General features: G+C 40.7%; 1 protein-coding gene across 1 annotated transcript; it reads left to right on the top strand.

Annotated features, from left to right (window-relative positions):
• Window positions 1–287: 287 nt before the first annotated feature.
• LOC111896929 (F-box protein CPR1) lies at window positions 288–1,160 on the top strand. Its single transcript, XM_023892904.1, has one exon. It carries the CDS (start codon window positions 288–290, stop codon window positions 1,158–1,160), a length of 873 nt encoding a protein of 290 aa, XP_023748672.1.
• The last annotated feature ends 15,051 nt before the right edge of the window (window positions 1,161–16,211 follow it).

The raw sequence follows: 16,211 nt of genomic DNA, 5'->3' as shown, positions 1-16,211 counted from the left end.
CTGCATTTGATGATGTCTTAATAGTTATCTTAGATTCCAGCAGCTCCACCCACTCCCATTGTGAATCGAGATGGTGAGTATGTTAATATCTTGAAATTTATTAAAGCCACAATCATATGTGGTAAGTTTTGAATAAGGCACATCGCTAAGGGTAATTTCTCTAATGTTTTCAGTAAAATTTTGGGTAACTTAATTTGTGATTTTATGATTGTCTAGTAATAAATGTAGTATAAAACAATGCCTGCACCCCACCCTCTTGAAACGCGGTTTCCAATTCTAGGGTTTCAATGGCACAGCTGCCGGATGAAATGATTGAACAAATACCGATAAGATCAGAGGCGAGCGATCTGATCCGTTACAGGAGCGTTTCAAAGTCATGGAAATATGTGATCTCTGATCCTGATTTCATCAAAGCCCATCTCGAAAACAGTTATCGCCGTGATCGTGAATATGACAAAATGGGAAACAGAAGAATTGCTATGTCTGCTACACCACAGTGTAATTGGGAGCATTTATTTGATGTTGATAACCTCTATTTTGTCCGTCGCACGTGTAATCTACTTGGTTCTTCCAATTGTTTAATATGTGTTTCTCCCTCTCGTACTGAATTTTCAGTTATCAATCCTGAAACCAGAGAGGTGAATAAACTGAAAAAGCCCGAAATCCTTGATCAGGTCGGACCTTTGATTTATGGTTTTGGTTTCGATTCATCCAAAGATGATTACAAGGTGGTATTAGGGTTTAGAAAAGGCATTAATCTTACCTGTTTCCTAAAGTTTAGTTTAGAGTCCAACATCTGGGAAGTTATAGGAGAAGTCAACTACACTTTTATCACTAGGGTTGGTGTCCTTTACAATGGGGCACTTCATTGGGTTGTTTCTCATGGTACAACTAATAATAAGAAACATGTAATTCTTTCCTTTGATTTGTCTGATGATAAATTTGAGGAAATCCCACAAACTTGTCAACGGGCAATGCTTTTGGGGACTATGTGTGTATTTCATGGTCAAATGTTTCCCCTCAAAGTGCGGGTGATGAATGAGTACAATGTGAAGCAGTCATGGGAGCTTGTGGGGCCTAACCGCATGATTAACACCGAAGTTGTGCAGCAATTGAAAAATTTAAAGTATTACATATGTTCTATCTCTCTTTACAACTGAAATTAGAATATAAACAAACATACATCGGCCTGCAAACATTTGGGCTATTAACTAGGTCATTTAACCCAAAAACGGTTGGGCTGACCCAAGTCAACTCAAGTTGAGTTCATGGGCTGACCACTTACAATTCTCCACCTTAAACAACATTTGATAGACCTTAAATTTTGGACGATACACCAAAGAAGAAATTGCACACCTTGATATGTAAAACTCAATCCAGCTGCACCATTTGACCATGGTTGCCTACGTACCTACATCTAGGATTAAGCCACCGTAGTTCACTTCACCGGGTGAAAACTCCACCTCACCCTAACACCGCCCCACAATGGCATTGCCCTCAAGAGCAATCAACACTGATTAATATTAAGCAAGTTCAAGCAATATTTAAACTTGCCACCTGGTACCACCTTGGTTAAGATGTATGTTGGGTTCTCATAGTGTGCACCTTCATAAGAGAAATATCACCATCCTCTATGTCATCCCGCACAAAATGATATCTGACATTTATATGTTTGGTACGAGCATGATAAAATTGATTCTTAGCTAAGTGAATAGCACTTTGGCTATCACACCACAAATCTACACAATCTTGCTCAAACCCCAAATCATCTAAAAAACCCCACAACCACAGTGCTTCCTTTACACCTTCTGTTATAGCCATATACTCAGCCTCTGTAGTAGAAAGGCCTAATGTTGCTTATAGCATCGATCACCAAGTAGCATCGATCGCCAACTAACTGGAGCACCATGTATTTTGAACACATAACCAGTAGTAGATCGATATCTATCCAGATCACCAGCATGATCTGAATCCACAAATCCAGTAATTTGACATCTATTTCCACCAAAGCATAAACCAATAGCGGTAGTTCCTTTCAAATATCTCATGACCCATTTCACAACTTCCCAATGTGCCTTCCCTGGGTTCGCCATGACCTTGCTAACCACACTGACCGCCTGTGACATATATGGACGTGTACACACCATGGCATACATCAGACTGCCGACTGCATTGGCATAAGGCACACGCTCCATGTACGTCTTATCTTCTGTTGCAGAAGGATATTGTTTACTAAAGAGCTTAAAATTTAGAGCCAATGGAGTCACCACTGACTTGGCATCTTGCATCCCGAACCTCGCAATGACCTACTCAATGTAGCCTTTTTGGCTCAAGAACAATCGATTTTTCGTCCTCTCTCTTCTAATCTCTATAACCAATATTTTATTGGCAATTCCCATGTCCTTCATCTCAAACTCTTTACCAAGTTGAGATTTCAGCCTATCTATATATACCTTGCTCTTCGAAGCAATAAGCATGTCATCCACATACAAAAGAAGAAAAATATAATGACCTCCATGAAGCTGTTGCAGGTAAACACAACAGTCATACAAACTTCTGGAGAACCCATGCTTCAGCATGAAAAAGTCAAATCGTTTGTACCACTGTCGAGGAGATTGCTTCAATCCATATAGTGATTTCCTCAAGTGACATACCTGACTTTCATTATCAACAACATTGAATCCATCAGGTTGAAGCATATAGATTTCCTCATCCAATTCTCCGTGAAAGAAATCAGTTTTTACATCGAGTTATTCTAGCTCCAAATCGCCATGAGCAAGAATACTCAACAATACCCAGATGGGAGTGTGTTTCACTACCAGAGAAAATATCTCATTATAGTCAACTCACTCTCTTTGTGTAAACTCCTTTGCTACTAATCTTGCCTTTTACCTTGTACTACCGAGTTCGGAAGAATCCTCCTTTTTCTTGTACACCCACTTACCCCAATAGCTTTTTTTCCTACAAGTAATGGGACCACCTTCCAAGTTTGGTTCTTTTGAAGGGACTCCATCTCTTCTTCCATTGCAACCAACCAAATCTCATTATTGCCATTCTGAATAGCTTCCTTGAAGGAGACCGGCTCATCTTCCTCCATCGAGAGTGCATACTCAACCAAACTTGCATGTCTGTAGTACTTCAAGGGGTGATCAGACCTCAACTTTTGAACTTCCTTATATGCTCACCTCGGCCTAGTAGAGACCGAATTGTCCCTAAGATTTTGTTCCTCTGGTTCGTGTACAGTTTATTGCTGAACCTTCTCATGTTCAATATCATCATGAATACCACCATGATCTTCATCGTGAACACGACTAGAACCTTGTTGGATTTTAGGCTCTATATCAACTACGTTACTTAAGACTTGACCGTATCAATGTCATCACCATTTGGGACCATAGCTTTTGTAGAAGCAACATTTGAGTTCTCATCAAATGTAACATCTATGGTGATTATAAACTTGGAGTCTTCTAAACACCAAAGACGATAGCCTTTCACACCTGATGCATATCCCAAGAAAATTTCCTTCTTGGCTCTTGCTTCAAGCTTACCCTCACTAACATGATAATAGGTTATGCACCCGAAGATTATGGGTTTCTTATAATCTGCATGTTCCCCTGACCATACCCTATAGGGTACATTTCCATCTAAAGATGCAAAAGGAGACCGATTGATAATTTAGCAAGCTATAGCAACCGACTCTGCCCACCATTCTCTACCCAAACCAACATATGATCGCATACACATTGATCTCTCTTGCAATGTACGATGCAGCCTCTCTACGACCCCATTCTGCTATGGTGTTTTCTTGATGACCGTCCAATGTCTAGCAATTCCTTCATGATCACAAAATTTCTTGAAGGCACCTTCTATATACTCTATATCGTTATCAGATCGAAGTGTTTTTAATTTCTTTCCTATTCTGTTCTCAACCATTGCCTTCCACTTCTTGAACGTGTCAAATACCTCTTTCTTGTGTTTTAGAAAGTAAATCCAAACATACTTAGAATGATCATCCACAAAAGTGACAAAACATATGGAACCTCCCTTGGAAGTGACTGAAGCAGGACCTCAAGCATTTGTATGCACATAGTCTAAAATTCCTCTGCCTATGTGTTTGCTTAATTTGAACTGAACCCGATGTGCTTTACCGTACATGCAATGCTCATAAAAATCCATTCAAGGCTTCTTCAAGTTCTTCAATAAACCTTCTTTACCAAGTAGATCAAGACCCTTTTCAGACATATGCCCAAGCTGTCTATGCCATAACCGAGTGCTTTCACATGGGTCACCACTACTACCATTTCTTCCAACTATTGCACCATCTGTCAGAGTTATACCTGAAAGAACGTAAAGGTTTCCCTGACGAATACCTTTCATTACAAACAAAGAACCACATACAACCTTCTTTACTCCTTCCCATGTAACTATATTACACCCACTGGAGTCCAATACACCTTCAGATATGAGATTCTTTTGCAACTTAGGAACATGTCTCACATCCAAGAAAGTTTTATCGACTCCATCATGCATTTTGTGTAACGACGTGAAAATTTAAAACAATTTTTCATTTTTCAAACATAACATATCTCATATAAATCACCTCAAAACTCAAGTGTATCAAATGTTATCACAGTATAACATATCCCAGAATCTTAAAGACAAAATCCTCTGTCAGTGTGTATAAATCATGCCGGCGCCTTCCTGCGATCCTCCCTAGTACCTGAAACACATATCACATAACACGGTAAGCATAAATGCTTAGCGAGTTCCGTAAAATACCACATACAACACATAAGCCACTCGAGGCTATAACTCGGTATGAGCCTCTGGTCAATGTGTCTCAGTGGTAAAGTTTGAAGCTTTTTACCTTTGTGAGAAGCTCCCTACTCAGTTTAGCTTAGATCTAGAAGCTTGGACTCCAATCTTTCCTCTTCATGGCCCTCTCTTCTTTTTCACAAGCATGCAAAGAAACTTTCAAGCTCCAAAAACACACACACAAGTTTAGAATGAAGGTTTATCTCTTTTAGGGGTTCACTCACTGGAAATGGTGGCTCGGATGGAGGCCATAACATTCATTTTATAGTGCTCAAGTCTCATTTAGCTTTTCATGTCTGATCCCAGTACGGCTAGCGTACACTATGGTACGCCCGGCGTATTGGGTAGTATTCGCATCAAGAGCACGCTCATGAGTACGCGCAACGTACTCTTCAGTTCGCCCAGCGTACTCATTTGCTACAATATTCTTCCATGGACTAGTTTTGACAACTTGGAAAAGAAGAGGGATTAAATAGATATACCTGATTCCTAGATGTTACAATTCTCCCCAACTAGAATCAGACTTCGCCCTCGAAGTCTCACTCTGCAAATAACTCTGGATGCTACTCCCGCATCTCCGACTTCGGCTCCCAAGTCAGCTCGGATCATCTCCGATGTTGCCACTGGACCTTGTTCCTCAGAAACTTGATCTTCCGATCCTAGATCGCAATCGGCCTCTCAATGAAATTTAGGCTCGCATCCACCTGAATATCCTCTAGCGACACTATTGTCGTCTCATCAGCTATACACTTCCTCAACTCGGATACGTGGAAAGTATCATGGATCTGGCTTAACTCCGCAGGTAGCTCTAAACAGTACGCTACCTTGCCCACTCTAGCGGTCATCCTGAAAGGACCAATGTATCGGGGCCCCAACTTGCACCTCTTCCTGAATCGGATCACTCCTTTCCAAGGTGATGCCTTCGGGAGTACAAAGTCTCCAACTTGGAACTCAAGCTCGGATCGCCGCCTATCCACTTAACTCTTCTGGCGGCTCTGGGATGTCAGTAACCTCTGTCTGACCTGTTGTATCTGCTCATTCGTCTTAAGCACTATCTCAGTGCTACCCATCACTCGCTGCCCTACCTCTCCCCAGCAGATGGGAGTTCGACACCTCCTCCCATATAAAAGCTGAAAGGGAGCCATACCAATACTCGAATGGTGGCTGTTGTTATAGGAAAACTCATCCAAAGGTAGGTAGGTGTCCCAACTTCCACCGAAGTCCATAACACATGCTTGAAACATAGCGTCTGAATCGTCCGCTCATTATGATCATCCGTCTGTGGGTGGTAGGCAGTACTAAAGTGAAATCTCGTACCCAACTCCTCATGGAACTTCTTCCAGAACCTGGAAGTGAAACGTACATCTCGGTCTGACACAATCGAGGTCGGCACTACATGTCGTGACACCACCTCTCTCACATATATCTTTGCCAGCCTCTTCGCAGAAGAGCTCTCACTAATAGCAAGGAAGTGAGCGCTCTTCGTCAATCGATCCACAAACACCCAAATTGCATCAACACCCCTCTCGGTCATCGGCAATTTGGTGATAAAATCCATAGAAATTTTCTCCGACTTCCCCTAGGGAACCTCTAGTGGCTGCAACTTGCCATGCTTACGCTAGTGCTCGACCTTAACCCGGCGACAGGTCAAGCACCTCTCTACAACCCACGTAACATCCCTCTTCATATAGGGCCACCAATAATCTCTTCAGGTCCAAATACATCTTAGTGGCCCCGAGATGGATCGAGAATCTCGATCTGTGTGCCTCCTCCATCAATATGCTACAGGAACCGCCCATAAACGACACCCAAATCCGACCGTGAAAGGTCATAAGCCCTCAGCTATCAGTAACAAACTCGGACACCTTCCCAATCACCCGCTCTCTCTTGCGATTTTCCGGTCTCACAGCCTCTTTCTGAGCCTCTCGGATGGTATCCAATACCGGAGTCGTCACCGTCATCATCATGCATAAATCTCGAATCGGGGCACTCTCCGCCCTGTGGCTCAGAGCATCGACTACCACGTTAGCCTTGCCTGGGTGGTACAAGATCTCACAGTCATAATCCTTTACCACATCCAACCATCTCCTCTGGCGAATGTTCAGGTTGGGTTGATCCATCAGATACTTCAAACTCTTGTGGTCTGTATATATGGTACACCAAACCCCATGCAAATAATGGTGCCATATCTTGAGGGCGAACACTATATCCCCCAACTCCAAATCGTGGGTGGGATACCTCATCTCATGAGGCTTCAACTGCCTCAATGCGTATGCTATCACGTGCCCTCTCTGCATAAGCATTGCACCCAACCAAGATATAGACGCGTCAAATTACACCACAAAATCCTCCATTCCCTCCGGAAGGGCTAACACCGAGGCTTCGCATAATCTCTGGCGAAGTGTCTCAAATGAGGTTTGCTGCTCGGGACCCCAAGTAAAAGCAACGCCCTTCCGGGTCAATCTGCTGAGGGGAACGACAATCTTGGAGAAATCCCTGATAAATCTCGTAACCAGAAATCACACTTGGAGAATTTGGCATAAAGCCTCTTCGATCTCAATACTCCAAGAATCTCCCTCAGTTTCTCCTTATGTTGCTCTCTGGATCTTGAATACACTAGAATATCGTCGATGAACACAATTACCGATCGATCCAATATCGGTCTGCATACTTAGTTCAAGAGATCTACGAATGTTGCGGGTGCATTGGTGAGTCCAAAAGGCATCACCACGAACTCGTAATGCCCATAACAAGTCCTAAACGCCGTCTTCTGGATATTCTCATCCCACACCCTCATCTGGTGATATCCAGACCTTAAGTCTATCTTGGAGAACCAAGAAGTTCCCTGCAACTGATCGAACATATCGTCGATCCTTGGTAGTGGATAACGGTTCTTGATCGTCAACTTGTTCAACTCCTGGTAATCAATGCACATCCGTTGTGAACCATCATCTTTCTTGACAAAAAGGATCAGCGCTCCCCACGGCGAGCTACTCGGTCGGATGAATCCCTTACCCAACAGCTCTTAAAGCTACGAGGATAACTCCTGCATCTCCGATGGCGCAAGGCGATAAGGTGCTTTGGCAATAGGCGCCGCCCCCGGAACCAAATCGATACGAAACTCCACCTGCCTCATGGGAGGCACACCCGGTAACTCCTCAGGGAAAACATCTGGAAACTCTCGCACTATCGGAACCTCACCGACAGAACTCGGCCTCTCTACGACAACTCGTGTATCCATCACATAGGCTACAAACCCTCTACAGCCCTGCTACAGATTATGTCTTGCTCTGGCAGCCGAGCAAAATGCTGACCCAAATCAGGTACCCTCGCCATATACCGTAAGTACTCCCCTACTAAGGTCTTGTATGGTCACCAACTGACGCTCGCAGTCGATAACAGCTCCGAATCGGCTAAACCAGCCCATGCCCACGAGGATACAGACATCCCCAATCGCAATCAGTACCAAATCTATCGGGAACACAACACCGAAAATCTCGAGTACACATCTTCGAATCTTATCAGTAGCAAAAACCGCTCGCTCGTCAGCTATATAAACTCATAGAGGTCGACTCAACGCCTCTCGTGGGATACTGATGTGCTGACTAAATGCTAATGACACGAAAGATTGACTCGCATCTGAGTCAAATAACACCAAAGCAGGTACAGAATTCACAAGAAAAATACCTAAACATATCACATATAAGCACCAGATATATAAACAAAAGAATAAGAAAAAGATCACATACCAGCCACAACGTCATGCGTTGTGCGGACCTCCTCCGTTGTCAACTGAAATGATCTCCCACGAGTCTTTGGTGCCTCTGCCTTCACTGGCCGGGCCTCGGTGGCTCTAGTAGCAGCAGGTGCAGATCCATTAGCTGATCCCTGAAGTAGTTGTGGGCACTCGGCCTTCCGATGACCAGTTTGGTTGTAGTGGAAGCAAACTGCAAACCCCTTGGGGCAATTCCTCACGAAATGCCCCTCCTTGCCACACTTGTAGCACACCCCCGCTCTGCACACTCCCTCATGGCTCTTGCCACACTTCCCACAAGTACGGCCCTTTGGTCCTCCAGATCTCGAATCAGCGGGCTTTGCCCGCTTGGCTACCGGCTGAGACTATGTTGGCAGCCTATCCCTCCTCTAAGACTCGACCTCCTCCCTGGCCTGAGTCTCTAGCTCGATCTCCCTCTTCCGGGCATTTTCCTGGAGCTTGGCAAATGTACGATATGTCGAGTTCACCACGAACTCACAAATGTCTCTCCTCAGTATGCTCAGATATCGACTCATGCATGCCTGCTCAGTCGACACGTGCTCAAGGAAAAACAGCGCCCTCTCATGAAACATCCATGTAATCACAGTCACAGACTCCATCCCCTGCTTGAGGGACAAGAACTCCTGGGCCAAATGTTCTTTATCCATTGGGGGAACATACTTGTCTCTAAACATTATGGTGAACCTCTCCCTGGTCACCGTGGTAAGCTCTGCAGGAGTAAAATCCGTCTTCACAAACTTCCACCAGTCCTTCGCTCCCAAGCGAAGTTGGTTCAGTGCAAACTGTACCCTCAGATGCTCAGGACATGAACATGTGTAGAAGCATCCCTCAATGTCTAAGATCCACCTCATCGAGGCTATCGGATCCTGAGTCCCGTCAAACTCTAGTGGCTTCGTGTTGCTGAACTCTCAGTACAGACACGAGTCACCCACCTATGGACTCGCGGAAATGACAGCTACAGTGGTTGCAGCAGCATATCGCTCGTCGAATGGCTCAATCATGTGGTCTTGATAGACCCAAACATCTCTGGTATCTCATCCTGAGTAGTTGCGGCCACCTCCTCATGAATCATCCTACGGATCTCCTCATCGCTAGTACCACTGGTACCACTGCCTCCTGGGTTGTGGCGCGTCCCCACCATGATGCCTCAGAAATATGGCATAAAATAATCAGAGACTCGACCGAGATTACTCACATTCAATCAACCGTTCCTACTTGTTTCTTAGCATCCTAAGGATTCTTACTTGGGATGTTTACTGATCCGTCGCTTTCTGTAGTACGGGCCCAATACTACCTTCCACACCGTATCTGTATCCACACCAAGTCCTCCTCCTAGGATCCCAATTCGCAAGTACTCTATACCCCCTGAGTTCAACCTACTCTCAAGCAGACTTTTCACAAGCTACTCTCTGCTACCTATATGCACTCAAAGCAACTCACAACAGCATAAAATCCTAGGCTAAGGCATCACATATCAGGCCACCCTAGTCCTAAGATATGATTTACGTAGCCTACTCTAGCATGGATAACACATCACATAATATCTCATAACAGATAATGTAAGGGTATTTTGGGAAATCACCGTTCGGGCGCTGGTTGATCGTACACACTGCTCCTTTTTTGCTTTTTTCAAAATCTTTTACTCTTTTTAGAAAAATTGTTTCTTTTATTAAAGATTTTCTCAAATCCTCAGTTTAAGTTCAGATACGCCCGAAGGTGCATCCGAATCCCTCAAACCAAGGCTCTGATACCAACTTGTAACGACGTGAAAATTGATGGGTTTTAGCCATAAGAACATCCTATGTGCTCATACAAACCCTAATGCTTGGATCTAGGTTTCTCTATTGTACATGCAATTCATCGAAGACTTTAAACCCTAGATCTAGCATATGATAATCAATATCAACATAACAATGGGTTTAAGATATTACCTTGATTGTTATGTAGCAATAACAATCTCAAATCCTCCTTGTAATGACTTTAGAAAGCTTAGAGTCACAAATGTCACTCCTCTAATGGCTCACAAACACCAAGAGCAAGATGATGAAGAATAAGGAGAGAGGAGACACCCAAAAACGTGTAGAAACCCTAAGGATTCAGTTGCCCACGTTTTTGGTGCCCAAGGGGTCCTTAAATAGTGAGGCTATTAGGGTCATCTAACAAGGAAACCCTAATTTGGATGCTTAAGCCCTAAGCAACCCATGGACTCCTTCCTTAAAGGCCTAGGACGATTTCTAATGGGTTTCCCAATAGAATTCGTCCACCCCTTTAATATGGAGTCCATTAGCTCAATATTCAACTATCATACAATTGACAGTTCTAGTCCCTTAAGTTCAATTTATGTCTTTTAGCCACAAAATTAATTCCTAATTAATTATTGACTAATATTAATTAAACAATATGATTTCTCTTTTAATATATCATTCTCATAATATATTAATAAATCATAATTAATCCTTTCTCTCCATAATTCATCCTATCAAGTTGCTTTGGTGAAGGCAACCCAAAAGGACCATGCACCATCGAGTTAAGTACATACCAAAATAGTTATGGACTTAGACACTAATCCAACAGTCTCCCACTTGGATAAGTCTAATAACTATTTCGCGTATGACTTCAGATCCTGATCTGTAATCATAGCTTTCCAAAGCCGTTGTCAACTCTGATCTTATCAGATACATGTGTCCTTTAGATAAGGGATCATATATTCCTCCATTCTAGATATCATATAGACTGAGACATGGATCTAAATCATTCTCTCTGTCTATGTGCTGTTTCCTGAATTCAGATTTATGACGACTGACAACAGACTACAATTGAACACATCAATTTAGTCCCGGCTTGGCCAAGCGCTTAGGTTCCATCACTAAATCATCGAGGGGCCCAAAGATATCACTTTTATCCTACTTTGGATAAAAGGAACGGATAAACTTTGACTCCATGTTCGCCTGCACTCACTTACCGAATTACACACAACAATATGTTTTATAACACCAAGTTACTGGTGCGTTTACATATCATCAATGTGCAACCGACTCGCAAGATACAACTCACACATCTCGGTTTCAAGAATATAAGATATTATCGTCTCACCTATCACTCGTGATAAAATCCATGAAGTGATCCAAGTGAGTGTGGGTTTAATCCAATGCTCAAATCATATTCATAAGCACTCATGAACGTTGCAGCAAACAATTTCTTATGTCTAATACACTTTAGACAATCCACACACCAATTCACGATAGTCTTCATTCATACCTACTTCCAACATATGAACGACTGTGGTCCGTTTGAATAATTTGACTATTCTAAACCAATTAAATTATTCAGGAAGTCAAAACATGCAAAGTGAAACACAAGAATAATACTAATCCCATATGGCCTCAAACCTTTGAGTATAAATAAAACACCTTTTATTTATCACCATATCGATTACTCATTATTTGTTGTTTCGGGTAATCAACTTCTTACTTGAATTATTACAATACTTGTCCCATGCTCTTAGCATGCACACAATGTTTACCTACGGTTCTTACTTTGTGAAATAGATCAAACGAACACATTTCTAATCATACTTATTTCACAACTCCCAATCCTTATCATAAGTATAAGAATATCAAATTCTTGTTACTTATGGAATATGTTAGATTCTAACATTTTATGCAATGATCCTTTCGTAATATCATTGCGCTAAGGTCACAATGACTATTGCCAATGAAATTACAAAGTTCTCTATCGGAGATTGTTATAAGACAATTCCATAGATGTGATGTCTCTCACTCAAAGTACATTCCTTTGAACATCCTTTTGCATAAAAGTTTCTAATCTAGACATAGATTCTCAATATCCAACTCCCAATATGGAAACATTTCCATATTTTCCATATGACAACTCATTCCTAATAGAATCTTATCTATTTATACTAATGTCGATATGGTCCATCCAATCTCATACTTCCAACTACTCACAAGCAACCAATCCTCAGCGAGCTTTGGATCGTCCTTCGATAGTTGTTTAATTATCTTAGTCAAAACTGATTCTAGTCATTTTTCCCTCTAAATGCGCTAGACATTTGGAAAATTTTAGAATGGTCAAATATTATAGCATTTGCAATCGATCCTATACCCAAAGCGTATGGGACACGATGCATAATGTCTTACATAAAGATATGATACTTTATCAATCTTCTGCCATAATATTTTATATGTCTCGTTCTTACAATTCGAACTATGAAGAGGGATACCATAATCATAATCGAAATTTAAGAACACACTATGTATCCTTGACTAAATCTATTAACATTCCACAACCTAAGCCTTTAGATTTGAAAGGAAGTATAATATTCTCTCCCTTAATTATAGCAAAACAACTATTCAATCCTTACGACTTTGTAAAATATAACTCTTGTTTTCTGTAATTAATATTGCTAACTTGCAATACTTGCCTTAATAATCATACAAGCATAACATTTATGCTCCCACTATCACGATGATTATTATAAACATAACACTTATGCTCCCACTAGTTTTGACATGTATTCAGAAATAGCTTAACTTTTAGAAAAAACAATACCTATTGAATTTCTTAAATTCATATTTCTAATACTTAATGCTTTGATAATCTTTTATCAAGTCTCGTAGTCTTATACACCATTGCATTAGATAGCTCATATGTGTGTCTAAACAATTCAGACTAATTGCCAAATCTCACAATTCGAATCATGGAAAGGGATACCGTAACCATAATCGAATTCGAGAATACAATTTCACAATCTTCTTAAAATCTTTCTTAGTGAAAGCATTTCCTCACAGTCATTTTAATGAAGGAGGAAATCTTATGACACTTAGATTTTAATGGTGTATGTGTTCCTATCCATGTGAATTTGTCAAAAACAAAGTTTACGACAAATTCGAACTCATATGGACCGAACTTTCTTAATCTTGATTTCTTGCCTTATGGTAACACGGCTGCCCACCATGTCTTCCAAGTAGTTAAGCAGCTCACCCTTTCCCATCAATGCACTTTTCATTGATTAAGGTCCTTGCCTTTTATGCACTCAAATGAGAACTCATAGAACTCATATGCATAATTAACTCGATTGGAACGACACATAAACAACATAATGTCAACACGATAGGTTGTAGACCTCTACCCATGTGCTAGTGATGATCGATAAGGTTTATTCTTGATTATTTCTTGAATCCTTTCAAGATCATTAAGACTCCCACTGACTCCTTAACATATAAGATTTTCTTGTCAATAAACATTTCTTGACAAACAAATATTCAAGAGTTAGTGTAGTTTTTATCAAGACAAAACACCATATAAAATTGGTCCTAGTTGGTCTTTGTCTTATCCAAGACATCACAACTTTCCAATTTCAAATGTACGAAAATAAGAAAATCCTTTTCCAAATTCTACACTTGATGAATGTTATAACCCTTCTTAAGACTATTCACTCAATGTCACAATCTTAACTCCAAGACTTGTTTTGGAACGAAGTATGATTGACTTCTTGATTTAACCATTTCTTCAATTCTTAATTCCTCTTCTTAGACATACAATTGTACTAAGATTTACTTAGAGGATCAATTGAGATATAGTTCTCAATCATTAAGACCTATCATAAAACATAATAAAAGGTACTCTCCCTTCTTCTTAGAATAGATAAACTTTTATCTTTCTGCCTACTTGATTATTCTTATTCGTTCTACTATTGATTTAAACTCTTTCAATCAATTCAGAATTACACTTAATCTTATAAGTGTAATCATATTTACTAAACTTTGGTAAATCATGAAGAATATCTTTGTTACTCTGGTGGTGGACTTGATCAACACACAACTTTGTGTACTCGATCGCCTAGTCCTTCACTTGACACTTTGTCAATGAATTAGTCTAATTTCCAAATATGAAATTTCTCATTCATCATGCAACCAAGTTGCGTGATTCCAAATTTCTGTCCAATTGAAACTTGGGCGATGAGAAACTCTCCCTATTTGGCAAATTCTCGACATTTCACAATTATCATAATAAGAATCACATCCATTCGTTTGTAGAAATATGCAAACATCAATTTTTTCATAACGATTTTATTGCAAGGAAATAAATAAATGAGTCAAATCAAAATTCATTTTATTCATAAAGCAGCAGAAAACATTTTGTCCTTACAATGCAAAATCAATTGAAAAAACTATGTAATAAATATTCCTAACAACTCTATCATAACTTTCTAAGCTCAAAATCTAATTTTCAAGTCCATGCGATCGAGATCCATTTCTTTTTGATTAGACTCATCTTGCTTTTCCATCAAGCCTCCTCTCTTTTCACTGATCCTGCATAACATTCAAATGCAATCTTATCACATTATGTATTAAGAATCAATGAATAGGAACTTAATGGAGTTAGATAGTGGATTTTACCTGAAGCACAGCCATACTCTTTGACTCTCCCATCTTCTGGACTCTTCAGGCTCTTAGGGCAGACTTGTATCCAACGCCCTTTCTCTTGGCAGCAAACGCAGGTCGGTTCTCCTAGAACGTCCTCGGAAGCATGGTTGGTTGACTTTCCCAGCAAATACGCTCCATTGCTTTGCCAAATCATTTCTGATTCAGCAGCAATGAGCATGTAAGTTAGGTCAATGAGGTTTTCGTCATGATTAATCATATAATACTTTCTTTTGAACTCATTATATGATTCAGGAAGTGACTGCACCCAACATTATCAACCTATCGATGTGTGATTTCATTCCTAGAACGTGGGCACACACGGGTTTACCATCTTCATGTTTCATTTCCAATAGGGCTTTAGTGACATTGAATCTTTCAATTCTTCAATCTTGTGGGATAGGGAGAACAACGGGAGGAGGAGGAGGAAGTGAAATCAAACTAGTCCACTTTGATTCTTTACTTGAATAGCGGAATAGCTTATTTTCAAAAGGAACACTTTTTCCTTGAAATTTGGGAAGACCATGATTGTCATACTTTAACATCTACAAAATGGGAGAAAATAAATTCAAGTTAGTTGATTCATTGAGTCCTTAGTAAATCACCCAAATGATATACTAGGGCTAGGACCCAACACAATATTCCACAACTTGGGAGAGGGATGCTGTAACCCAAATTACAGAACATTTGAAGGTAAGTGAATGATGATTCACTAATTTTCCACCATGAAAAACGAAAAACAGATTAAGTTTTAAATGTATTGAAAACTTCTAGATCCTTTGAGATTCATTGAACGTTTCAATGGCATGTTTAAATCTCGATATGCCCCTCGAGTTTGTGACTGGGATACTGAGGATCACAAAGCGGGTGTGAATAGCCATGCAAACTTACATGGTGCCCCCACATGTTACAGTCATCTATTCGATGTGTCAGTTAACCACACACGCTCCACCGAACTATGACAAACATTGAGTCACCCTTTGCTACCTTTGCTTAGAACCATTTAGTGTGTCGGTTATCCACACACGCTTCACTAACGTCTTCGCAAGGATACAAAGTGTAATTTCATGGAATTACATCAATTCACTTTTGCCTAAAGTAACTAAGATTGGGAATTTTGAAAAAGCATTTAGTTACTTTTGTACTTCATTATACTTATAATGGAAGGTTTCTGT

Source organism: Lactuca sativa, chromosome 1 (assembly GCF_002870075.4).
Source record: "Lactuca sativa cultivar Salinas chromosome 1, Lsat_Salinas_v11, whole genome shotgun sequence".
Classification (NCBI taxonomy): domain Eukaryota; kingdom Viridiplantae; phylum Streptophyta; class Magnoliopsida; order Asterales; family Asteraceae; genus Lactuca; species Lactuca sativa.
The sequence above is the reverse complement of the archived record's forward strand: the minus strand, read 5'-3'. Positions and strand labels throughout refer to the sequence as shown.

What these genes read in the sequence shown, in the direction of transcription:
- LOC111896929 (XM_023892904.1), top strand. Translation starts at nt 288, where the DNA reads ATGGCACAGCTGCCGGATGAAATGATTGAACAAATACCGATAAGATCA.